General features: G+C 33.1%; 3 protein-coding genes across 5 annotated transcripts; 2 read left to right on the forward strand and 1 right to left on the reverse strand.

Moving 5' to 3' along the window:
* The first annotated feature begins 4007 nt into the window (after positions 1 to 4007).
* Positions 4008 to 15057, forward strand: LOC108200256 (damage-control phosphatase At2g17340-like). Its single transcript, XM_017368352.2, has 12 exons — positions 4008 to 4244; positions 4328 to 4393; positions 5113 to 5179; positions 5293 to 5361; positions 5498 to 5638; positions 6563 to 6691; positions 6795 to 6881; positions 13065 to 13139; positions 13212 to 13289; positions 13394 to 13471; positions 14573 to 14635; positions 14717 to 15057. The coding sequence occupies exons 1-12, from the start codon at positions 4084 to 4086 to the stop codon at positions 14795 to 14797; spliced, it is 1095 nt and encodes a 364-aa protein (XP_017223841.1). The 5' UTR covers positions 4008 to 4083; the 3' UTR covers positions 14798 to 15057.
* A 2153-nt stretch (positions 15058 to 17210) lies between these two features.
* Positions 17211 to 26044, forward strand: LOC108202878 (uncharacterized). Of its 3 annotated transcripts, XM_017371474.2 has the most exons (11): positions 17211 to 17336; positions 17734 to 17848; positions 18760 to 18859; positions 19869 to 20012; positions 21066 to 21124; positions 21987 to 22054; positions 22144 to 22195; positions 23810 to 23983; positions 24138 to 24734; positions 25147 to 25366; positions 25905 to 26044. In XM_017371474.2, the coding sequence occupies exons 1-10, from the start codon at positions 17329 to 17331 to the stop codon at positions 25360 to 25362; spliced, it is 1533 nt and encodes a 510-aa protein (XP_017226963.1). In that variant the 5' UTR covers positions 17211 to 17328; the 3' UTR covers positions 25363 to 25366; positions 25905 to 26044. The 3 variants fall into 3 exon arrangements, with proteins under 3 accessions (XP_017226963.1, XP_017226962.1, XP_063940535.1); XM_017371473.2 differs by lacking the exon at positions 25905 to 26044 and having other exon boundaries at positions 25147 to 25593; XM_064084465.1 differs by lacking the exons at positions 17211 to 17336; positions 18760 to 18859; positions 25905 to 26044 and having other exon boundaries at positions 25147 to 25593.
* On the reverse strand, positions 25994 to 27826 carry LOC108202879 (putative vesicle-associated membrane protein 726). The gene is made up of 5 exons (XM_017371476.2): positions 27490 to 27826; positions 26764 to 26905; positions 26573 to 26693; positions 26372 to 26434; positions 25994 to 26137 (listed from the first exon to the last, which is right to left on the reverse strand). The coding sequence occupies exons 1-5, from the start codon at positions 27683 to 27685 to the stop codon at positions 25994 to 25996; spliced, it is 666 nt and encodes a 221-aa protein (XP_017226965.1). The 5' UTR covers positions 27686 to 27826.
* Between the last annotated feature and the right edge of the window lie 144 nt (positions 27827 to 27970).

The raw sequence follows: 27970 nt of genomic DNA on the forward strand, positions 1-27970 counted from the left end.
TTGGTGTAAAATAACAATATGGCTTTCTGTGGAAGCTTTGACATATGGCATTTGAGCAGTAAGCTTTGGCATAGCTGGCATTTGGCTTGACTTGGCTTTGGAACAAATGACTTGATATGACTGGATCAATTCTTCGATCGATAAATACTTTGCAAAGCTCCGTACGTGCTGACGCTTAGTGCACTGGTCTGGTTCACAAGCGACTAACACTGAAGTTGAACATTGTACCGTCTTTGTCAGCAACCATTGATCAGTCGGTTCCGGGTTAGTTTATGCTTCAGTTTGTTGATTATAAATAACCAACCAAGATATATAGAAATATCTTGCTTCAGGGGTTGCACTGAAATCTTTCGAGTACTTGGACAACATCTTCATTGCTTCCACAATCTTGAATACTTCAATCTTTATTCTTCACTGAGGCATGAACATATTAATGAACTTCTTCCAGTGAACTTATTCCTTCAAGACTGTAGATGGCTTCTTCAACCTTTGTCTTCGTATCTTCCGATTCCGGTGCAGGCGTAGTGTTATTTACTTGTCCTGTTCTATTGTTGAGTTATCATCCCTATGTAACAGATAGGGTTGTCTTTACATTTAGACTTACATTATGATATTTATTAAAAATATAAATACAAAAAATATATTAAAATTCGGTTAAATCGATGATTAATTGGTCGAAAATTGGATTAATAGGGTCGAAAATCAGGTTGAATATTAAAAAATTTACAAAAATTTTGGGGAAAATTTAAAATTTTAAAAATGATTATATATATATATATATTATTTTTACATATATAATATTAAATTAATTCTGAATAATGATCCTATTAATCATTCTGATTAATCGTTGATTTTCTGATTCCAGCTTTTTACAACACTAAATATTTATTTATTTATTATTAAATCATAATTATATATGATATATCCAAAAAATTATAAAATATACATTTTTATAAAACAAATAAACATTAAGGCTTAACTTTCGTAGCCAAACATATCCGCATAGATACTTAATTCCTACATTATACATCAAGCCAGTCCATTGACTGCAATATTAAAATACATATATTTATATATAGAGAAGTCATTATTGACTTTTAAAACTAACGTATTTTATTAGATATTAATGTCCAATCATTAATATACATTAATTATAACATGATTTTGGAATTAATTTAATATTATACATATAAATAATATATATCTAATCATTTTTAAAATTTTTTATTTTCCCAATCTTTTCTTTTTTATATAGACGTACGTTCAAATTTTGTGAATGAAAAATATCTTCTTCTTTTTTTTGAAACAAAGGTGTTAATCTAATAATAGAAAGCCATACGGCATCTACACCAATGATCGAGTCGAACAAATTGAATGTATTTTGAGTAAAGGATAGTTTAGTCATTTTGGATTAAATTGATCAAGATTCGATTTTACTGCTACAAGTATGTGTCAGATACTTAGATATATAGAATAAAAAAAATAGTTACTGGCTAATCACTGTTTCAGGCTTCTGGTCATTAGCCCTTGTACCGGGATGCTTGGCCAAACTACTTCTTTTATCATCAACTACGGTATATATTACATGATGTTTAAACACAATTGGAAATATAACATCTCATTATGTCAGCAGCCAAACTGCTTCTTTTATCATCAACTACAGTATATATTACATGATGTTTAAACACAATTGGAAATATAACATCTCATTATGTCAGCAGCCAAACTGCTTCTTTTATCATCAACTACAGTATATATTACATGATGTTTAAACACAATTGGAAATATAACATCTCATTATGTCAGCAGCCGCGCAGCAATCGTCAGCTTAGAGTTTTGACTATGACAAAAGAGTATACCTTCATCTACGATCGAACATTAAACTGCTCACAAAGAATACCATCATTTTGACTCTGTTTTACATGATTTAAGGGTCAATTTTATGTAACTTTTCGCAAGGATTTCAAATATACAATTTGTTTTAAGTTTGTAATCAATAGAGAGTAAATAAAAAGTACACGAGTGTACCATAGAGACTAAATTAAAAGTACGAACGTACGATCGGTAGAAGTCAAAAATGCAATGGTACCATTGAAAAAAACCACTTCTACGAGGGTACCATCAAGAATTTCCCTATATATAATTTAATTTTATATTTACTTGTATTTTAATTCTTATTATCTTGATGTCTAAATGTACATATATCCTTACTATGATGATATTTATTAAAATGTAAATATAAAAAATATACACTATTTAAAATTTTATTCTATAATTAAATTATCATTCACCTAAAATTATTGAAAATTTGATAAAAACAAATAAGATTCTTGTCGAATCAGAGACTTTGTCGTATAGTTAAAAAATCATATATATGATTTTATTAAATCATATATATAATTTTATTAAATCACAACAATTAAATATTCTAAAAATCGGCCGATTAACCGAATAATCGATAACAGACGAATTTTTAATACGATTTGGTAAAATTCGATTAAATCGATGATTAATTGGTCAAAATTGGATTAATCAGTCAAAAATCAGGTAGAATATTAAAATTTACAAAATTTGTGGAGAAAATTTAAAATTTTAAAAATGATTAGATATATATTATTTATATGTATAATATTAAAATAATTTCAAATAATGATCATGTTATAATTAATGTGTATAATAAATACATTGCTTAGACATTAATGTATAATAAATGCGTTAGTATTAAAAGTCAATAATAATTTTTATATATATTAAAATATGTGTATTAAGAGAAGGGTATATTAGTCATATCGAATTAATTTACAATGATTAGACATTAATGTCTAATAAATACATTAGTGTTAAAAGTCAATAATAACCTTTATATATATATATAAATATTGTATAATGAGCAAAGGGTAAATTGGTCGTTTTGAATTAAATTAATGTATCTCATATTTTTTTTGTTCATCTTTTTTAAATTGAGATTATTTGTAAATTTAATTTCAATTTAATATTTATTTGTATTTTAAGTCATATTATGTGTATATCTGTCCTTGCTTCTGGCTTTTTTTTCTAATATAGTCGCATATGTTTTTTTGGAACCTGTTTGTTTAAAAAGTCACAAGCACGCATAGGAACTTGAAATTCTAACTTTTTTTGAGGACTTCAATTTTCTTTCAAACACTTTAATCACTTATAAGTATTGACTCACTTCTCACAAATAGTACACTTTTTTTATTTTAAGAAGGAAGTCACTTTTCATAAGATTTACCCAAATACATTCTATATTGATGTATATATGTACACATATCCTCACTATTATGATATTTATTAAAATTATATAGTTATATATATTATTTATAGTTATTCTAATACATATGTATATAATTTTATTAAATAATAACAATTAAACATTTTAAAAATTGGCCGAGTTAACCTATTAATCAATAGTCGGACGGATTTTGATCCGATTTGGTAAAATCCGTTTAATCGATGTCTAATTGTTCAGAAATTTGAATAATGTGTCGAAAATCATGCAAAATATAAAAATTTACAAAATTTGTGAAGAGAAATTAAAATTTTAAAAATGATTATATATATTATTTTTACATATATAATATTAAATTAATCAAATAATGACAATGTTAACCATTTCGATTAATCGTCGATATTTTTATTCTCGCTTTTTATAATACTGGATATTTATTTATTTATTAAATCGTAACTATAAATGTTATATACTTATATGTATTAGAGTTTTAATTATAAAGTAATTAATGCATATTAATGAAGAGACATTAATGTCTAATAAATAGGTTGGTATTAAAAGTAAATATTAATAGTGAGTAAGGGTAGTCTGGTCTTTTTGAATTAAATTAGGTATAATGAGCAAGGATAATTTAATCATTTTGATTTAAATTACTCATAGTTGGTCTATTATTAGATATATAATTATTAGATATATAATAGATAATAGATATCAGTGATTATAAATTAAAACGATATATATTTTTGTTCTCTTGGAAAACAAAAAAACGGAAGGAAGAGAGGACATTATCAATTAACAATTTAAAGGGCAGGCAGCCTCAGATCGATTGGCAAATGGAGAGCTCAGGGGAGATGGTCAGGTTTCCGTTGCTTGTGGATGACAATTACAGGCCCTGTACTATTCCTTTTAGGTCACCTGCTGACAGTCCTCATACTCTCACTCCTACTGAGCTCTCCTGGATCAAGGTCTTCCTCAATTCAGTCCCCTCTTTTCGGTAATTCTTCTCCTCTCTTACTCATTCTTGTCCGTCTTTGTTGTTTCTGTAATTTGCGTTTATTGTTTTTTTTTTCACTGCAGCCAACGAGCAGAGGCTGATCCTACTGTTCCTGATGCTCGTTTTAGAGCTCAAACTTTTGCTAGCAGGTTGCCCCTCTCTCCCTCCCTCCCTCTCCCTCTCTCTCTCTCTCTCCCTCCCCCGCGCTCTCTCTCTCTCTCTCTCTCTCTCCCTCTCCCTCCCTCCCTCTCCCTCCCTCCCTCTCTCTCTCTCTCTCTCTCTCTCTCTCTCCCTCTCCCTCCCTCCCTCCCTCTCTCTCTGTCCATAGAGAAAGTGATGTTGGAAGTTTAGAATTGTGTTGGGGGTTAAGTACCGAGCTGAATATTCCAGACAATTGATTCAGTCCAATTAAGGAGGTGCCTCTACAAGTAATTGTATAAACTGGCAAACTCAGTCGGGCACAATATGATATATGATTAGATTGCAATCTAGAGAATCTCTCGCCGCTGCTTTCTCGAATATAGGATCCAAAATGTGTCAGCAGTTTATCGTTTGGCGAAAACTTGGGGTTTAAACTAGTATTTGCTGTTTTGTAATAAAATTACGCCTACAGTTCTATATATTCAAGTACTTTTTGAGACTCAAGTACCAATATACTTTTATATTGAGATATATGATATCTATAAGTCAGTCACATGCTATAATGCATACCAGGATGAATTTTGAACTTGTTCACATCGTTCTCTTATACCATATGTACTCCTTGCTTCTTAGTATGTAATTTTGTCCTATATATACTTTATAGTAATCACTAATCAGTCATTTGCGGTCTCTGACTTACTGGTTTTCTGTGCTTTATTTGTTGAAGATATACTCAAATACTAGAGGAGTTCAAGAAAGATCCCGAAAGTCACGGTGGACCACCTGATGGCATTGTAAGCGTTTAGAGCTGTCTTTTCAGATTTTTAACCAACTGACGTTTTAATATCATCAACTTGATCACTTTACTACAGAGAGTTCATTTACATTATTTTCTTGTCGTGTATAGCTTCTATGCCGAATTCGTGAACAAGTCCTTAGAGAACTTGGATTTAAAGATATATTCAAGAAGGTTAAGGTAAATGTTTGTAAATTAGTGGCAGTTCTTTTGAAACATCCTAGTTGGTCATAATTTGATTATAATGTGTCAAAACATATGGTGATTGGTGACAAGTTTCAACTACTGATGTTTGCTGTTGTGTTGATTTCTTTAGGACGAGGAAAATACAAAGGCAATGTCTTTATTTGAAAAAGTAGTTTGCCTCAATGATGATATTGAGGACGAAGCCAAACGTGTGGAGAATCTTGTTAGGGGAATATTTGCAGGAAATATATTTGATCTTGGGGCATCTCAGGTCTGTCATGCTCTTATATAGTGGAGGATCACATTATTTTAAGAAAATGCAGTTTCAGATTTCAAGATCAAATTTGGTTATAACATATAACAAAATTAGTACGCTACATTTCCTTTGAGAATATGACCTTACATATAGTTTTTCCCTTTTCATTGTACGTAATTTGAAAGAAATATTGTACAGAAGCTGGAGACAACTTCCATCTACTGCTTTGTTTCCACATATATATAGTCCTTTGCTTGGACAGGTTAATCAAAATATATATATGTCTGTTAGGTTCAAACTGTCAGGCTTTAAATTGTTTAAGAGTATAGAAATGTTGGATGGCCTCCACTTGTTACTTTAAGTGATGTGATTTCAAAGTTCTTCTTGGAGTTTGGTGATTGGGACCCGTCTTAGAGGTGGTAGTTGGTTGGTGGAAAATTATCTAAAAGATTGTGATCTATAACAATTAAAATATCATGACAAAATCAACATAAAGATGTTTTGTCGCGTCTGGGGAACTTTATAAACCTTACTCAGGAAGGACTCAAATGTCTAGACAACCTTCTCTATGGCAGGAATGATATAGCTGAATACTAATATATCCTTTAAAATTAGTCTTCAAATGACTTTATAGAAGTCAATATATATTTTTGAGAAATAATTAAAAATTTTAACTGAGCATTGATAATTGTTAACTTTCAAAACCTTGTAAACGAAGTGCAGGGTGCGATTTAGGCCATGCGTACTTTTAATTGATAAGCCTAGTCTGCTTAATTGTGGAAGATTGTTGGTCATAAAACTTTGGATGCGAGACATATATCATTTTTGTTGGCAGAATGGATATGGCATCATAATTATTGCAGAATCTTAGACATAGAAATGTATTTAATTTGATTGTATGTCACATAAGATATATGTAGTTCTTTCCAAAATTTGAAGCTTGCAGAATTGTACTCAAAAGATGGAATGTCCTTTCTTGCTAGTTGTCAAAATCTCGTTTCCCGTCCCTGGGTTATTGATGACTTGGACAAGTTTATAGTGAACTGGTGCAAGAAATCTTGGAAAAAGGCAAGTTGTTTGTTTTCTTTTGGCATGCCTTGCCTCAATATAGGTACTAGATCACATTCGTTTTCTTTAGTATGAAATATTTAACACATGTTAATGCCTGCAGGCTGTCATATTTGTGGATAATTCTGGCGCGGATGTCATTTTGGGTATATTGCCATTTGCAAGAGAGCTGCTTCGTCGGGGAACACAGGTTTCCTTCGCATTTGAGCTTCATTTTTTAGTTTCTTGTTAAATAAACTTCATTTGATCACTAATTACATTGATGCGTTGCATTTCTATCCTATGGCCTCCTTCCTCCTTGTTTTCATGGTGCTTAATTATAGATCAGCATTTTGTAATCATGTTACTTACAATGGCCAACATTCCAGGGAGGTACTTCTTATATGGAGTTACATAGTACACCATTGTAAATCATCAATTTTATTATAAATTCTATTATAGAATACATATAAAATGTGATTTTAATATAGAATACCACATATATCTATTATAAGTAATTTAACACTTAAAATTTGAAGAAAAAAAGTTTATTTTCGAAACTGATTCTACAACATAATGGGGCCGTTTGGCTGGGCTTAAAGAAGTAACTTATTGCTTAAAATAAAGAAGTGGATTAGAAGTTATAAGTTGGTTTGGACTTATAAGCTACCAGAAGTGTTTGGATACTGTGACTTATAAGCTACCATAAGTTTTTTAAGTGGTTGGATAACTTAACTTATAAGTTGGTATTAGTTTGGTAATTTTGTAATATAAATAATTTGTTTCTTTTAAAAAATTAATTATAATTACAAAAGATCTTTTATTGTTAATACATGAAATATTTTACAAGTACAAAATTTTAAACGCTGCATTAAAAGAAAAAAATTAATAATTGCAAATAGTACAAGTAAAAAGGTGCATCATTTATTTAATACCAGCTGCAATTTCATCACGTTTTGCATTCCAAATTTCATCATTATTGCCTTCGCTGCTGGATTCTCCACGGTTAATATTGGTTCTTGAAGTTGAATTTTCCGGCATATAATTTTCCTGTTCGGCAGTTTGAAAAGCGTTATCTGCAACATTTGATTTCCTGATATAATTATGAACCGTCATTGTAGCCAGAACGATATCTGTTTGCGTATTTATTGTATACATTGGCATATTTGCCAAAATAGCAAATCTAGCTTTCCACACTCCAAATGTCCGTTCGATAACCATTCTACACGATGAATGTAAATGATTATATCGCTCTTTGCATTTCACGGTTCACGTGCAGTACCATTAGCGCGACGAAAATCTTGTAAATGATATCTTATTTTTGAACCCTTGTACGGAGCCATATATCCTTTTATATGTGCATAACCTGCATCAACAAGATAATATTTATTTCCGATTGGATGTGGAAAATTAAGTTCAAGATTAGTTCTGGCCTCGTTCAAAATACGACTATCATGTGCTCCGCCTTCCCAACCCGCCCATGCAAAAGTAAAACACAAGTTAAAATCGCATATGGCAAGAATATTTTGAGTGGCATATCCTTTGCGACCAAAATATACTGTGCGTTCTGATTCCGGTACGCGACATTTAATATGTGTTCCATCAATAGCTATGATGGCATCCTGTAGTTAGTACGAAAATTAATATATAAATTGCATAAATCAATGGGTTCATTTTTAATTAAATTTACATATCACTATAATCATTACCTTGAAATGTGGATAATATTTACTTTGTTGAGGCTTATGAAACTTCGATCCAGCGTTATAGTTCGAAGCCGGTTTTACGTAATCCCTTGCCATTCGACACAGTGCTTCCAGAACAGAATGAAAATGACGGCTAATTGTCTCTCCAGAATGGTTGAACATCTCTTGCATTACACGATTACTTGTCCCGTGAGCAACAGTCATTAGGAATATACCTACTGCTTCGTACTGTGACATCCCACGTGTGGGTACCAATCCGTACCTTTCAACTAAAATGTTGCATAAAGAAACAAATAAAACTTTATTCATTCGAAAATCTTGATAACACCAATTATCATTTCCTTCCATAATTTCCTGAATTAATATTGATCCGGTACGAATTGAAGTTCGGCATGGCTCTTTCTTTAAGAAGCTGTCATAGTAGTACGCCAGAGTGTAGACACAAGTTGTACTTACAGCTTGCCATTCACGTAAATTTTGTTCATCAATTTCCTTGTCTTCTTCTTCATCTTCTACTTGTTCATCAATTTCCTCGCCATTCATGTGTTCGTCGTTTGTGTTGGGGTACTGATCTTCAGAAGGATTGGAAGACTGACCAAATTGGTTGTTTATGTTGTGGTACTGACCTTCAAAAGGATTGAAAGACTGACCAAATTGGTTGTTTATGTTGGGGTACTGACCTTCAAAAGGATTGAAAGACTGACCAAATTGGTTGTTTATGTTTGGGTACTGACCTTCATAAGGATTGGAAGACTGACCAAATTGGTTGTTTGCGTTAGGGTATTGGCCTTCAAAAGGATTGAAGCTACCAGAAGAATGATCAGAAAAATGATTTGCTTCATTAGAATACTGATGAAATTCATAATTTGGGGCATTGAAAGGATCATAGGAACAAGAGGATTGGCCAAACTGATTATTTGGATTTAAAGGATCCATTTGCTTGAAATAAAAGAACGGATGCATTTGTAACCTATATAGAAGCTAATACTGTTGACATGTGAGTAAAAAAAATAATTCATAACAAATTAAAGGTAGCATACAGTACAAAGCAAATCTTATCCTGACAGTTCTTATCCTGACAAATCTCTAAATACAACTTTAAAGATACATCAGAATAGTAGCACCTATTCAATGATTGTTAAATTTGTTATACGCATACAGAATTGCCTCATAGCGGACATGGTTGTTCGGTGCTCTCATGAAAAAGGCTCGATTGTTCTTGTTCGCCAGAAATTCTTGCCCTGCAAAATTATACAACTGACTGCCAGGAACAACTTGTTCAATGCTGTTCAGTACGTCAAATACTGCATTCATAGCGGCTTCTTCATGAGCTGCCCTCATTTGTGCAGCAGTTGTTTGTGTGCTCCTTGACGACATATTAGAAAAGATGCCATCAATGCGATCACAAATGTATTCTGCTCCAGACCTCTTTCTCTTCGAACCGCTGCTGTGGCCACTCTTCAAGGTGGGTGAAGGAAATAGATTAGGCTGCACCTGTATATTAGGCATATTAGGCTGCACCTGTATATCAGGCTCGGGCAAATGCTCTCCACTGTCACCGCTGCCCTCCTGCCCATCGTCAGCTTGTGCCTCAGTGAATTTTCCTCCCGTTTCAAGATTGACCGCAGAATATGTGTTGGTTGTTCTAGCCCGAGATCCAGTAGCAACAATGTCACCAAACAGCATGTCGTAGTAGTTCATAAAGAGAGTGAGGTCTTTCCCTCTGAATGCTTTGATCTTGGGGTTTGCCTGTGATAAAAAAACAGCAGAACATGAATAACATTAAAATGAAGCACATCAGCTTCGTACTATTTTCTTAGCAATTACTATTTGATGCAGAATCAATTCATCACATTAACTTATGAAAAGAGTGATCATATTGGAAAAAAAATGAACAAGAAAGTCAAGTTACCAGATTTGTCTAACTGGTCTTAAACTTAGAACACGTGGTCAGTACATAGCAACTAGCCCAGAGTCCTAGACAATAGACTCCAAATATTTTATTAGAGGTTTGCATAGAGGCAGCAATAAGTTAACCTCTAGTATATTACTACATTAAAAATCCGTCACTGACAAAGGACCGCACAAGTTTAATTTGATGGAATCCATCCAAGGTACACATATGACCTTTACAGCTTAACTACAACAGAAACATCAAAATTCACTCAAAGAGCTCTTCCCCAGCTCCCATATATCTATTTATAGCTTAGAGATTGAAAGGCTACATGATTAGTTGCAAGCTTATAGTAGCCGACTGCATATACAGGGGGTGAGAAACAGTGTGGACGACGACTACAATTGTTTGTGATTTGAAACTGATATATATTATGAAGTCAGCAATTACTCTTTTCATAAGTTAAAATGACAGAACTCTGCGGATGATGTGCTAAAACTGTACAGACTCATGTACCAGACACTTTTTCACATTAAACTATGACATTTGGTGACTAAAAACATCACATTATATTGAACATGCTGAAAAAACTGCTTGTCCGATAATAGAATACCAATAGAAGTACACAAAATAGCAACATTATAAAGGAAAGTCAATTTCAGATAAAGGTTTTAAAAAAATTCACTTATAGACACAAGAAATAATAGCAAAGATCCTATCTTTTTGCCGGCATAAAAGGATTTAGGGATAGCGCATTTAACCCAAAAACATATAATGATTCAAGGAGATGCATCTAGACCGAACGCAACTATGCAAGTAAGCAATCAATTATTCTACATGGCTGTATTAAACTGCACATATTCTGCTTGCATTTTGCTCTCTTTAAAGAGATCTAGTACCAATTAACTAAATAACAAAATAAAAATAATATGTTAAAGATGACAGAACTCTGTATCAGCCAAATTCCATTACATTGTCAACCAATGTAAATATTACATTGATATGGCAATCAAATGTCATCATCAAACAACTTACACTCAATAAGTACATAACCAAATGCTATATTAGGATTTACAAAAGGCACAAACGAGACAGATCCTCAGAGTTCAGAAGTAAAACAATCTTAAAGTCTTGAATGGAGCAGATAAAAAAGATGTCTCAGTCCAGTAAAAAATAAATAAAAAGTGGGTGTATAAGACCGATTTTTCTGAATATCAAATTTCACAACATTTTGGGTAGAAAATTTAAACTAAAACAGGCGATACATCTATTTGTCAATGCATACAAATTAGCAACTAATTATTTTATTCTAGTCAATGGGAGTTCGAGTGTTAGACATGTGTGTCTGCCCTGAAGCCCCATCAGATGCCTGATTACCTATCTAATTATAACTAATTAAAACCACTACATCTCTGTCATCACAGACAGAGAATGAATCCGCATAAACGAAGCAGAGAGACTCGGTTATCAGCTAAGCACCAAACAATATCAGCAAAGCACCAAACAATAATCTCATATCCTAATTTTAAACTATCCCAAGTAAGCACAACTAATCCACTCAACTAAAATCACAACAAAAAACCCAACCAACACACAAAAAATTAACTGAAAACATGTATAGCATGTATCCACCATGATTCAGGTGCTTCAATTGTCTTGCTCAGCTCATTCCATCCAAGGCCACTTTCACCGAATTTGAGTTTCTTGAAGATCTGAAAATCCGCTTTCATTTTCTCCCAATGGTTCTTCATTTGTTTATGAACACACACCACTTTCAATTGTCTGTGGAGTTCTTGCTCGACATTGCTCCAGCCCTCCTTGTTTAGGGTAGTCTCAACCCGGTTTCCCTTGACGACCTCACTGGCGCATAGCTCGACAAAGAGGGTGTGAATCTCTTCCGTCCACTTAAACGATCCAGACATCTACAAGTATATACAGATCGAATCAAAAAATGTCCAGAATTGAAGTTGCAGATCGACAAAATAGTGTTTAAAAATTCATTACCGTTGTTTGGATGCGAAGGAGAGTTGAATCAATTACCACCAGTTAATTGAAAAGCAGCTCCGAGAAAGAAGAGATACGAGAAAAAGCCGAAGTCGCCGCTAGAAAGAAGAGATACGAGAAGAAGCTGAAGTCGCCGCTCGAGGTCGTTTTCTGTTACAACGAAAGAAGCAGAAGTCGGGGCTTGAAAAATAAGCTAGGTTTCAAAGCTTATTTTGCTGGGCTTATTTCCGCTTAATCCACGAGCTTCTTTTCTTGCCAAACGGTCCGTGTAAAAGCTGAAGTGGGCTTCTGAGGCTTTTAAGCCCATAAAAGCCCAGAAGCCACACAGCCAAACACGCACAATAATTCTGGATGATTATTATTCTGTTATAGAATCATGTTGAGATATTGCATAATTTTAGATGATTTTTGGAATAAAAAAATTGTATAACTTCGTTTTTGATTTAATAATCAAATTTTGTAATTATATTCCATAAAAAAATATAATAGATATATATTATGTATAAATTTATGATGGTGTGCTACGTAACTCCATATAAGAGGGTATGCTATGGAGTGCTACCCTACTTACAATAACTCAATAGAAGTGGTCTCATGTGGTAAAAAATAGAAGAAGAAGTGGTTTCATTTGGATATTACTTATATTTGTCATGATCTTGAAGGTTTTAATTAAGTTTTTGTTACCAACTCAAGCCAAACCCAGTTTTTACATCAACATTCTTTTGTTCTCCTGAATTTCTAAACAATTTATCTGTTTTTTTACATCTTGTTTGTTTCAACTTGGTTGCAGGTTGTGTTGGCAGCCAATGATTTACCTTCTATTAATGATATAACTTACACTGAGCTGATTGAGATTATTTCAAAGGTAGTAGAACAATTTAGTTGGATCTTACTATTTTTGATGCATTTTTTTTAATGTTTAAGCTGTGATTTTCAGCTGAAGGATGAACATGGGAAACTTGTGGGAGTAGATACTTCTAATCTTCTGATTGCCAATTCTGGTAATGATTTACCGGTAAGAAGTTTGCTATAATTTACTTGATTCTGTAATTGCTTCTAAATCAAAATATCAGTACATAATTTTTATTGTTGAAACTATCTAATAGCTCTGTATTGCAGGTTATTGATCTTAGTAGTATATCACAAGAACTGGCGTACCTCGCAAGTGATGCTGATCTAGTACTGATGGAAGGAATGGTGAGTTTTCTTTTGTTATGAACTTATTATTATAATACTGTTGGCCTGTTTCAATTGATCTTAGTAGTATTGCAGGTTATTGATCTTAGTATTATATCATAACTGATGTTGTATATTCTTTGATTAGTAACAAATTTTTATGTTATGTATTTTTTTGTATTAAATATGTTATAGTTTTGTAATCCAGAACAACAGAACATAATTTCTCTACTTTGTAAGCTTTAGTTCTTAAATAAAGCATATTTGAATTTTAAAATACAAAACATAATTACTAAAAACGAAAAATAAGAATAAATGCCCAGTATCTATATATTAATCTATTTCACTCTCTATTTCACTCAATGTATCTAGTGAAATAAATATAAATAAAGTAGAAATATGTTTTCATTTATCTATTATTTATTTTGTTCTGATTAAGTTATTTTAATGTTAGGAAATATATTCATAGTCTGATTATGAAAATAATCCACTCCGTATATATAAAATCAACAATTAAATAATTAATATAAATAAATCAAATAAATTTGTTATAAAAATACGTATAGAGTTCTTGCTAGCGACATGTCACACAAGCATTTCTCTTATGCTAGTAGTTGTAAACAACACTAATACAAAATGTTATATAAACTCATGTTTTCTTTACAATATCAATTGGGACAAAATCCACATGGCTTATTTCAAGCCGACAACTTTGCCTTAATATATTTATGGATTTTCCATCAAAATAAATGTCTTGGATCCAAATTTGGAACTTCAAGTGGGCTCTTATCCTTGCTTGTTAGATTACCACTGTTAGTAACATTAAAGATTTCGATTGTAGAAGTATTTATTTTTTCAAGCAAGAACTTGAACCCTCTTATTTATGAAGAGGAGAAAGAAACCTCACTGGGCTGGACTGGTTCGAAAGAAGGACCCTAGTCCTTCACTCTACTTTGTTTGTCAAAGTGAACCCAATTAGATCTTTTGTCAAGAAAGACCAGTATGGATCTTTTGTGAAAAATATTAGTTCAACAAGGACCAGTAGGTCTTTAGGTATTTTTATCATGCTTATCAAATATATTGAACTTATCTATATAGTGAATTGTCTCACTTTTTTTACAGGGACGTGGAATAGAGACAAATCTATATGCGCGATTTAAATGTGATTCTCTCAATATTGGAATGGTAATAACTTATTTTTAATTAACAATCACATATCTTTAAATTTACTTTTTGTCATGTCTTATCATCTGTGATATATTATAGGTGAAACATCAAGAGGTTGCGGATTTTTTAGGAGGAAGGCTCTATGATTGTGTCTTCAAGTACACTGAAGTTTTGGATTGAGTGTATTATCCCCATTATACCCTGTATCAGTTTTCTTCGCTGCCTATCCGACAATAGGTTGTCAGAGAATTTTACCGAAGAAAGTAGATGTATCCACTATATGAAAACATAATTGAACTGTGTTGATATTTGAAGAGGGTATTCATAAGTAAAATGCATGTACTGGATTGTTATTTTAAACAATGGCGTCATTTTATTTTTTTTCTAAGTTGACAATGGAGTCATTTCTGATTTTGATAATTCTATTAATAAGTTTGATACCTTGTTTATGCGATTGGATAATCAATTAAGTTGTGATTTTGTAACATATTGGAGCCTAGTAAGGCAGTTTGGACTTTGGAGTTTGTCAGATTTCGACGCTAAAATAAATTGTTTATGAAAGTATCGTAGATCCTTCCTAAAGGCTAAAACAGGTCTGAAGTGCTGTAATGACCTTTTAGACAGCCTCTTTGACTTTGTAGGTGTAATTAAATATTGTTTAAATAATAAAATTTAATCTTAATTAAGATATATTTATAAATTTATATTGGTGTGCAAAGTAATTTTTACAATAAATCTTCTTGTGATAAAAATTGAAAACTGAAAGTAATTTTTTTCTGAATCATGGGTGGAGATATACAAATTGATCGGTGAGACTGCAAAAATAGGTGAAATATACGGTGAATTCAGATATATGGATCAGGAGAAGAGTCAAATTAGACAATATATTTTTATTATGTTAAGCTAATTTCTTGTTTATACTTTAATCTTGATTTATATTTGAACACTAGTTTATATATATTTTGTTGTGCCAATTAGTTGATTTTAATGAGTCTCACTTAGTTGTAATATTTAAATTTGGTGATAAAACAATCAATTGAAAATAGTTTTTAAATTACTTTTATGATAGAATGTTTATAAACATTTTCCGCCATGTAATATGTATATAGGGTGAGTTCTTGTACAAACTTACAAACTTTCTGCGTTCAACACATATACGAGTTCAATATTTTTTTAACATACTAGTTGAGAAACCGCGCGTTGCGGCGGCCTATAAAAATTATATTGATGATTCAATATTAATATTTGTAGAATGCAATAATTTTGTGTCTATCTATAAAAACTATATTAATGATTAAAAATTAATATTTGCAGGATAAAATAAATTTATATTATAAAAATCTTGATGTAATACCAATACTAATATATAAAATTGCAAAATTAGACTATAATTCATGGTGGAAAAAAATAAAAATAAATTTCTACACGTAATTAACAATTTACATCATGACGAATCTTAATTTTATTTGTATTTTTTAAAAAATAATTATGTTCTTACATTATCACCTTCATCCAATTTTTTTGGATTGATTGTGCACAAAAACATCTTAACTTAAATCCGTCAGATATCGGTCTATAATTACCCTTACTTGTAACAATAATCCAGTATGAACAGTCTTCGCTTAAAAGTTGCTTGAACGGAGCAAACAGATAATGCATGAATAATATTTTCCTGTGTACAAAATAAATCATATAAAAATTAACAACAACAAACATGTCCGATTAACAAAACAAATATTATAAAAGAATAACCAACAAACATACATCACTAATTTAATTTATTGATATTATCCATCAATATCATGCCAAGACTATATTTTTCTCCCGTATTTTGATTTGTCGACTCCCACACAGCTGTCTATAACTACATTTGCTTGCAACAACCTTTATTTTTTTAATATTGTATGAACAGCTTTCACTTATCGTTGCTCGTTGCAGAACAAAATCAGATTCTGAAACTTGCTTCTAATATATCCGAAACTAAAAAGGGTAGTTCTAATTTTTGATATTTTTCACCCGAAAATTCCAGAAAATTAGAAAAATAGAACGGAGCGATGTGATAGGCGGCACCTACACGCCCCTCGCTTCTCCTTTATATAAGTATATTGATTTTGTTGAACATCGATTAAAATTGTATTGGAGAAGTATATAAACTAATTTTTCAATGTAGAAATTAAGTTAAACGTATTATATCTAATATTTATGTTTCCAGACCCTACCCAAACCCTAGAAGTATAGTTTAAACATCCTTTATAGATATATTCAACACAATGATAATTAGTGTTCTACACCCGATGTTGAACCCCAGTTACAAATGTGTTGAATGCACGATTTATTTATGCGTTATATTTAAAAATCATGATGTTTTTTCAAAAAATTTCAACATGGATATTTTTTATAACTAAGGATTAACACGATGGGAGAATAAAAAAAATTCAAAAAAAAAGTTTGTAAGTTAAAAAAAAATTTATTTGATCCTATCCCTATGTATCTATAACAAAATTAATAGCTTAATGCCTTAAATTCCAAAAAGAAAAAAAAAAACTAATTTGAAATAAAAAAATATCACTCCACGAAGACCACGACTGTTATTGTTGCCGAATACTTAAACGCCTTGGCTGACCCGCTTCAGCCAGTTCCTCCTGTTCCTAGTTGGTTTACAACTTGACCCAGCGACCGACACTGTGCTACTCGCAAGCACAAATTGAAACATGAACAGGTACATACACACATCTTGTATATCTCGTTTTTAATTCACTAATTTAACACTCAACTTGTACTTATATATAATCGCAAATCTTGTTTTTAAGTGGATGTTATCTGTTAGGGCTTTGTAATTTGTATTCTATGATGATGCAGTGTAATTTACAGCATATTTGGATTTTTTAGGTTAAAAGTTTTCTGGTCTTTTATTCTGTTTATTATCGATTGTAAACACGGTAGCTAGTTACTAGTAGCAGAGGTACTTGTGTTAGATTTTGGACTCTCGAATTCTCGTATCGAGGCAGGGGGATGGTTGTGTAATTTTGGATTAGAATGTTAGGCAGTTAGGGAGGGTTCGATTAAATGAGTACGCGGACTTATGTAATGTTTGATGAATGATATTTCTGAATTAGGCTGGTTTTGAATAACCGTGATTTAAATCGTCATGGATGGAAAATGGTGCGGAGGGCATTCTGCAGTGATGCGCCTAAAGGTGCGGCTGGTACAAGCAGCAGTGATACTGTTGAGGTAAGAATTTTATTAATTTTTGAGTAGTGTTTAAGCTTGTTCTAGGCTCCTCGAGAATGATGGTGGATTTTTAGTTCTTTTGTTTTGTAGTGTTTTTTTATATTTGACTGAACTCCGAAAGTATGTGTTTGTAGTTTTTTTTATTGTTCGTTCCAGGTTTGTGACGAAATGTTATATGAATGCATAGATATTTGTGGTGTTAGAATAGTATACCAGAATTCACTGTTTTTGGGTAGATACATTTACAAAAAAACTGTTGTTATTGCATGTTTAGTCTGTAGGTTTATTCCCTGGTCCTTGTGCTCAGCATTCTCTGATGGACAATGTAGCTGGCCTGACTTCATTGCTTGTATATTTTTTGATTTTTTAATATATTATCTATTTGGCGAAAAAAATTATATTTAGTTACTTGGCTAAATTTATCCATGTATCTGTGCGTACAACTACAATATCATATGGTAGAAGGCATTTTTAAAAAGAACTACACTAGCACACACTGAAGTTATAATACATACTAGTACTGTACATTGCTTCATTTCGCTTTAGTACAAAAAGAATTAAAAATTCAGGAAGCAGTGTACAAATATGCATTTATCTATAGATCAACTAATCTTAGTTCCCATAATGAAATGAAATGGTAATTCTAGTTCTGAGATTGATATGTAATTGAGTGTTACCTATATTTGCATTGGATGATAGTGTGACCAACCTCAAGAGAATTTAGTGAATGGTGAAAAGGAGTTGACTATGTCATAGTGAGAATATGTTTTACCTAGCTGTTGCATAGAAGATTGTGGTATCCTAACATATTCTTTTTGATTGTTAATGGTGCCAACAGAAAACTAGGTAATATTACATCTATATATTAGATAATCATTGCACAAAACATAATTAGTTCTTTTATATTTTAGGACCATAACGCGAAGGGCGAACATGAAAATACTGCCCCACAGTTTGACATTGCTATAATTGGAGGTGGCATGGTTGGCATGGGTCTAGCTTGTTCTTTGGGTATTATTTCTTTTTTGCTGAAATTTTTACTGTTATTTTAGAGTTTTTTTTTCCGTTGGGTACTTGATAGTCTTACACATGGCTTTATATGCTTCTCACTCAAAATATTTGCGCATTTTAGAAAATATGAATGCACGATGAGCTCAGACTAGGTAACATTTGTAATGACACTATTATATTTTGCTTTAAACTTTAGCCAGCCCAGATAAGTAAAATTAAAAATACCTCTTATCTAATTTGTCAAACAAGTATTCTCTCAGATTCTATTATAAATGCACTATGGCTATATACTTTAGTTCTAACCTCGTGCAAGTTATTGATTGAAATGATAGTCTTCCCATAACCTTAATCCTTTCCAGGCTCATTTTAAATAAATCATCATCAGCATCTGGGGTACCCCATACCCTTCCATCCTGCCCTTCTAATAAAATTGACCTGGACTAAATTTCATAGTTGTATCTATAATGTTAGAATATAATGATCCTTCGTCAAAGCCTTTCTTAACACCTTTAGGTTTTAGGATACTTGATCACTTATTATGGTAAATCCCTGCCACCCCCAATATTCTCATAAGTTATTATGGACACCAAGGCAAAGTTGTGCCCCAAAGATGGGCGCCCGTGATCAATCTTTGACCCAAAATGGGTTTTCGAGTGAGGGGGATTGTTAGGTTATGTTTTAGTTGAGATATTTATGATTGAGGTTGATAGACATAGGAGATCAGGACTAGGCTAGTTTGATATACTAGATTAGATTGTTTCAAGACTCAGGGCATGCGATCTTTCAATTTGGTTCAGATATTACTGATAAATTACTTTTGTGTTGTTCTGTATGAAAATTTCTTTACTTGCTTCCGTCGCTCACATACATCACGTCATTCTTATATTTTATTTCTGAACTTTTAAATGGTGTCATGTATCTATTTGATTCTTTTTTGTATCCTTTCGGCTCTTGAAATTTCAGTACTACAATCCTATTAATTATGTTGAGTGGCTTCATGTTTTTGCAGCCAGAATGCCACTGACAAAGCACTTGTCTGTAGCCATTGTTGACAGCAATCCAGCTTTGCTCAATAGTACTAGCATAAAAAAAGATGATCCTCCAGATCCAAGGGTCAGTACTGTGACTCCCACAACTATATCTCTTTTTAAAGGTATTTGGTAGTTGACCTTTACACTCTTTACACACCCGCCTTAGTAGCTGCTTATTTATTTTGCGAGCAAATTTAGGCTGTATATAAGTGTGATAAAATGTCAAAAAGTTATCAACGCCATGCTACATGAGATCGTTCACACAGCCATCTGCTTTAAGTCTATAACATATTTGGGGTAGAATAGAAGGGCACCTCCTAAAATCTTTCATTCTTGCTTTTGTACATGTAAAGTAAGTATCTTGTATTGGTGTGACTTGAATATAACTTGTGTACTTGCATTCATAACTTGTCAAAGCATATTTATAAAATTTCCTGGAGCAACATGGGGAACTGTTTGGTGTTTCTATATTAGGAAATAACTTATTTGTTAGGAATATTATATTTTAAGCTGGATTCAGATCAAGAAACTAGTTTGAGTTCATTATGAATATTGGTTAAAGGTTCGTATAATGCCTCCTCATGGATTATTTAGAATTTTAGTCGAGGCCTGTGATCTATGAATTATCTGGTTTGGAACTTTCTCTAGGTTATTCCAAATTTCTGTCATGAACTTGTAAGTTGTATCAATCGCCTTATAAATTTTGATCAATCTAGCGCCAGGGATCAAATAACCACTCGTACGATGTTCTTTGTGTGCCAAATCTTGCTTGGACACATTTGTACATCATTTTAAAGGTCAGGGCATAACGACTGTAGAGACAAGGATGTCACTACTTCACTAAAATGCTTCTTATTGTTCAGTAGTTCTAACAGACACGTCAGTTGATCATTGTAAAGGCGAAAGTAATTTTACCAAGCCTAACTTTAATCTCTCCCTATCTTGGACACCATTTATGGATGCCAGTGTAGAGGCGAAATTAATTTTACCAAGACTAACTTTATTCTCCCCTATCTTATACTTGTATTATATTTTCAGCTTATATTCTTATACATGCGCAATATCAGTAGTTTTGACATAATATCTATTTTAGATGCCTGTCCTAAATATTCTTAGCTTCTACTGGAGTGGATAACTTTATGCTACTTTATTTTGCATTATGATTCACTTTGCAGGTGTTGGTGCTTGGCAGTATATTGAACAGCATCGACATGCTTATTTTGACAAGATGCAGGTTATTTCCACTCCTGATGTACTTACTACTTTATTATTAATTATAAATATTTTTGCAACTTCTGCCTCATATTATCTATATGACTATTTGTTAAGTTGCTAGTGTGTCTGTGTAAATAAAGTGGGAACAAAATGGGAACAAACAGGACTAGGAAGTTAGTTCACAGATTTTCTTTGGTCTGCTAGATGAAGATGGTGGTCAATTTATCTTATTAACTGGGTTTTAGTTTGCTATGCCAATCAACAGGTCTGCGGAATAACTGGGTTTTAGTTTGCTATGCCATATGAGTTTTCATACAATATTAATTAACATGAAACAAGTTAAGACTACCTTATATTGCTTCTCTCTTTTGAGCCACCAATATATAGTTGTTTTTACAAGACAAAGATCTCGTGTCATTTGCTATATTAGTAATTATATGTTACAGTTTTCAACACATAAATCCAGGTAAAATGAGTATTCGCTACAAGGATGACTGAACACTTAGAATTGAGCTAGGTACTAATATACTAGAGAAAACAGACCTAATATCCAATTGGACTAAAGCAAAAGGATGCATTACACTTAGAATTGAGTTTAGGTACTAATATACTAGAGAAAAATGACCTAATATCCAAATGGACTAAAGCGAAAGGATGCATTAAACGTTGACCGTCCTGAGGACATTTAGGACGCATGCTGAGCTCCCAAACTAACATGACACACCAATTAAACTATGTTAATATAGAAAGAAGGTGAAATCCCAGTATACGAGGTCAAATCCCACTTTGAACACAAAACTATTTGATCTGATTTATTGCAGGCTTGAGTTTTTGAATTATTACTTTTTGTTGTCTGATTTATTCCCCGGTGATCTTTATAGGTCTGGGACTACACTGGGCTTGGATTCACGAGATATAATGCACGAGATGTGAATAAAGAAGTGCTCGGGTGAGAATACAGTTAAAGTGAGCCAAGTTATATTAAAGTATTTATCTAGAAACCGTTTAATAGATATACTTGTTTGGACTTTGATCCAGGTGCGTTGTGGAGAACAAGATCCTTCACAAATCTCTTTTGTCATGCATGCAGGTACTGGAACCATGTCCTGTTTCGTTGAGCTTAAGTTCTTTCAAGCTAATTAATGAAACTATAATATGTCTTTTACATGTTCAAAGTTTAATATTTTCTCTTTACAGATTGATATAGACTTAAGGCTGTTTGGCGACCTATATATAATTATCTTGATTTCTGGTTCAAAGTGCGATGAAATGCTATATCATAGAGAGAGAAAAGAAAAATCAATTCGGGTAGAAGTAAATTGTATTTATAATTCTCCAAGTTTTACAATAAGGCGAGGCCTCTAATTATAGAACAAATATGAAACATTACTGCTTATTTTCTACATTACCGTGGTGATTATTTTGCTACTGCACTAACTTTATTACAGTAAGTATATTATTGCTGATATGTTACATTTTCATTTCGCATCTTTCTTTTTGTTGCTACTTTTTTCTTCACTTTTTGATTTCCATTATATCTATAATGTTGAAGGTGACATATAATGTTGAAGATGACATGTATACTGCATTTAGCCATGTTTGATTTCATCTACAGTGAATGTTTGTGCCTATAATGGAATATATCGAGACTGTTTAGGACGCTAATTCTACTTAAAATATCATTAGAAGGACCTTTTATAAGTTAAGCTTAGACACTCACACTCTTTCTATGTAGTTCAAGAATATATAATGAAGTGTAGTTTTTTTTAAAGTATAATTAAGCGTAGATGGCTGGTAGTGAGATAAAATGTTAAATAACTTTCTTGGATGCTTCTCCTGAAGCTGCCTAAGTTTCTTGTAGATATCTTTCACTTGAGTTTTACAAACATTAATACTCTATCATACAGATCAGGTAGCTGCTCCTTAACATCAAAATTTCCCCTAGTCTGGATATTATTATTCCTGTATCTTCTCAAGAAGTAGCCAATTAGGTACTTAGGTAGTTAGGTGACTTGTGTCAGACCTTTATTGGTATATCGGGTTAGGAAAGAGTGATAATATGCTTATTATATGTTCAGTGTGAAAGAGTGAGTGCACAGCTTGGGAGTTCCAGAATGAGAGCAAGCTCACAACTTCTGTTGTCAAGACTATTATTATAACCACCTTGCAAACTTATCACATAAATATGTGCTCTGTTTTATTGGGCAGAATGGAACGGATGAAAATTTGCTAACAAAATTAATGGAGAAAGTAATTGGAGATTGGAGGGAACATTTGAATAAGAATGAGAGTGCAAATATTTTATGATGAGAATAGTGAAACAAATGATTAGGATGATGGAGCATCCTTCTCAAATATCAAGTTTTAATTTTAGTTTAGATTGCTAGGAACAGAATAGAAAAAGAAATGATAATGAAGAATGTTTTCCCATAAACCAGTGCAAATTTCAATTCGTTCTTCCAAGTTCATTCACCCCAACCAGACAAAATGATAGTATTTAAATGGCCTTTATTCTCTTACAAAGTTTGTTGGACCAAAGAGATGCTTTAGTGTTTAACTTGCAAAATTCTTATTTTAGGCGGATACTTTTTATATTTGTCACTTATCATCCTTGTTAATTTCCATTCAAGCAGCTAAAACTGTGGTGTTGTAACAGTTGAAGCTAATTCATATAAGACCTGACTATACAGCTGAATGGTAACAGGACTCTGATCTACAGAAGACGATATTTCCGTCCCGATTAACTTCAATGATTTCGAGTCCAAGTTCTGCAACAAAGGCATTGGGTAGTAGATCCTCCAGAGAAGGATCGCATGATAGAGGAAATTTAACAAAACTGGAACTAAGCGACGGCAATAGTTTGTACGCAAAGCTTGTGGTATATTCAATCTCCTGAACATAATTATTTTCTGACATGAGTTGGATATGGAAGAAACTTGTTCTTTTCCCCCATTATGGGTGATAGGTCGTCGGAGTGCTGAATATTTGTTTCCGTAAGTATCTAATATGCATTAAACCTTTGATGCTAATAGGTTGGAGCTGATGGCTCCAAGTCACGTGTTAGGGAGTTGGCTGGCATCAAAACAACTGGATGGAAATATTCCCAGAATGCAATTATCTGTACTGTAGAACATACTGAGGAAAATCGGTGTGCATGGCAAAGATTTCTGCCTAATGGCCCTCTTGCACTTCTGCCAATTGGTGACAGGTACAGCAATATCGTTTGGACCATGGACCCTAAAGAGTCACTAAGCCGAAAAGCAATGAATGACGAGGAATTTGTGAGAGCAGTAAATCATGCTTTGAATGACGGTTATGGTCCTCAACCCAAGCCACGAGTATCTGGTGGCGGAGGTATTTTTTCTTGGCTTGGGGCAGATGTAACATCGTCAAGTGAGCGGTTTGAGCTTCCACCAAAAGTAGTGAAATTGGTGTCAGAAAGAATGGTGTTCCCATTGTCTTTAATGCATGCAAATAGTTATGCTTCAAAGCGTGTTGTTCTAATTGGTGATGCAGCACACACTGTGCATCCTTTGGCTGGTCAAGGCGTGAATATGGGTTTTGGTGATGCATTTACTCTTTCTAAAGTCATTTCTGAAGGTGTTGCTATGGGATCTGATATTGGGGAGGTATGTTATCTTCACCTCCTGCTTTTTCCACCCTATCAATCCATTATGAGTTAATTATCTTGTATTATCATTCAGTATTTAGTTGGCTATTCGTAAGTTTTTCCTTCGATTTGTTTTATGATTTGATTTTTGTTTGATGATCAATTAGTAAATTTTAGGTGCCTGGTTAATTACTCTTGTACTTAATTTTGGTGCTTGAGTTCTGTCTGCTGAGTATTAGGAGTGAGTTGTTTTCTTGTTTGATTCAGATATACCCTTCTGATTTCTGTGCTTGTTTCTCTTGCAATATAAATATTTTTATAGCAAAAAAAAAAAGAAAAGCTGCAACTTGTTTGGGTTTGATTTAAAGAGGAAATCTAACCCGATTACATCATCATATGTTCTTTGAGTAACTCTTTTTGATTTCATGTAGGTATCTCTGCTGCAGAAGTATGAAGCAGACAGGAAAACAGCTAACATTGCGATGATGGCAATCCTGGATGGTTTCCAAAAGGCGTACTCAGTTGATTTTGGACCATTGAATTTAATACGTGCTGCTGCTTTCTATGGGGCAAATTATATTCCACCACTAAAGAGACATATAATCTCATATGCTTCAGGCGAGCAGAGATTGCCTATTTTCGCTTGAAAAGGTATTGTACTAACCAGTCAAATAATGTTCAAATAACAATTTGTCATCAATGTAGATAACCTTTCAGGTCTGTAATGCAGTGTAAGCTAATGTTCCACACCTTGTGCCGAACTTTTTGTCCTCTGTGAAATCTTGATTCGTCAGTTGTCACCGCTAATGTTCTATTTTTGTAACATGATGACACTTAAGTTACATATTATAAAGCATCAGTTCAGCTTGCTCTTTGCAGCAACTGTGTGCGACGAAGCTGGATCACACAGCAAAGGTAGGTTACCCAATTTAATTTTAATGGTGTTGAGGAGGTTTAAACTGAGGCAATCTCCATCTACCTTGTGAACTTATTGCATCAGTGTTCCGACATAGAACAGTCAAATGATTCTGTATAAGCATCTAATGTAATAGTACAACAGAATAGATATTACATAAAATTTACATTCAGCTCTTCCTGCTGTCCCAAAAGTAAGCAGAGAGGAATGCCCAGTTACAAGAAATAATACAAAAAAGGTGCCTTACTATAATACATTGCTTGATTCCAACAGAGATTTGGAGGCGCCGCCGTCCTTGTGCTGAACCAGTCGCAGTTCAACACTTGAAGGCATCGTCGTCTTTGTGCTCAACGAGTCGCAGTTCAACACTTGAAGCGAGGGCATATAGACAAAAAGATGATCATCACAATCACACCGATGATACCGAAAACAATCAGTTTCATCTTCATATTCTGGATCCACATCTTCCTTTTCATTTTGGTTCCTTGCTGCCTGAAATCTTGTGCCTGATGCGTGCATAATTCAGTTGCCAATTCGGGTAAGCCAAGTTCTTAACCATACTAACTCACATTTCTCCGCGGCTTATCAGTGATTGTGATTAATGATATTAGGATTACAATCGGCTTATCAGTGATTGTGATTAATGATATTAGGATTACAATTATTTTACATAACAGTTTTTCATAATTACAATTAGTATTGGGACCAGATTGCGCGTCATTCCCACAAAAACGACTAACCTGATTGCGAAGATTATCAGTTTTGTCTACCAGCAACTCAATCTTCTCCCCGCGGTCAAGAACCTGAAAAGGCCATGGAGTTCTTTCACAACAGTACACAAATGAATCAGAAAGAAACAGGATAGTAAAAAGACCAATGAGACGTTTGGTTCAGGGTTAACGAGCTCATTCTCACTCACGATCCAAACGTTGTTTGGTTACCTTTTCAATATTTTCCATCATAACTCCCTTTACTTCAGTAACCTGAGCTTTAACCTTAGCAATCTTGTCGATTTCTTCCGGATGATCCACACAATATTGCATCTGCTCTTTCAGTTTGGGTCTAAAAATAATTAAGGAGTTAAGTATATGCAAAAAACTCTTCAGAATAAGCTTAAGCTAAATATACATACCCAAACTCTTTATTCAAGCTTTTCGCGGAAGCAGTTTTAGCCTTGCCACTACCATATCGCTTCGTGAACTCTTCTTTCACTCTCACCAGAAAGGCCATTGGAGTTGTTCTGCCCGCAGACTCCACGGCCACAACACAGTATGCTGAAACATCAAACAGAGGAAAATTTTCTGAAATTGTCAAAATCCAAATTAATTTTAATAACCAGGAAATTATATAAAAAAATGGATGCAAAAATAATGTTGATGCAATTTTGTAATATTATGTTCAAGGAATAAACAAAATTCATGTTTTTTCATCTAGCTAATATCCCTCTCCTCTCGGTAATAAAACCGTGACGATGATCATGCCATGAACATATGAACAGAAACTCTAGATACCTCGAGACATTTCCCGGCTATCTAATTCAAGAGAACATGTATAAATTTAAGAAGGAAATGAAAATAAAAATTCAAAACTACCTAATTTTCTATGATGATAAAATCATCTCCATCTATTTTTCTATAACATAATCAAACGTCATTGACAAAATTCATTACGAGAATACGAGTATTCAATCACACCCTGCTCAATTTTACCGACATTTAAAAATATCCGCCTTACGTGAAACAATCATGATTTACGAGTATTCGATCACAACCCGCTTTTAAAAAGTATCCATCTTACATGAAACATACATATAAATAAAACAAAAAAGACGGATATAAAGAAAAGAGGAAGAACTGACTGAATCCATTCTCAACGAGATAATTGAAGGTATGTCCATCACAATTATAGTTAAATTTGTTGTTGGAAGAGGGAAGCTTTTGAAGGCATTGAGTGGCGACGGAGATGTAATTGCCGCTGAAGCCAGAGTACTCGGCCAGAATCACATTTCCACGAGCCACGAAAGCATAAATCAGTGACTGTTGGGCGCGTCCCATTCTTCCTAGCCACAAAACCTTAATAAAGATCAACCTACCATACGATTATTTTTGATGATTTGAAGAAGAAGAACAGAAAGGTTTGAGGCAGGACAATATTTGGGTTTGAGAAGCATCAAAACATAACATGCATGCATGCATGCAACGGTAGGAGCAGAGAGAAATGTGGGGATTTGGAGGTTCTAATAACACCAATTTAATTCAATTCATAGATGTATATACATGCTATTTAGTGCCTGTTGTGAAAGAAAATAAGCTTTGTTTTTTATATTTTTTTGGGATATA

This window comes from Daucus carota, chromosome 9, assembly GCF_001625215.2.
Source record: "Daucus carota subsp. sativus chromosome 9, DH1 v3.0, whole genome shotgun sequence".
In the NCBI taxonomy this organism is placed as follows: domain Eukaryota; kingdom Viridiplantae; phylum Streptophyta; class Magnoliopsida; order Apiales; family Apiaceae; genus Daucus; species Daucus carota.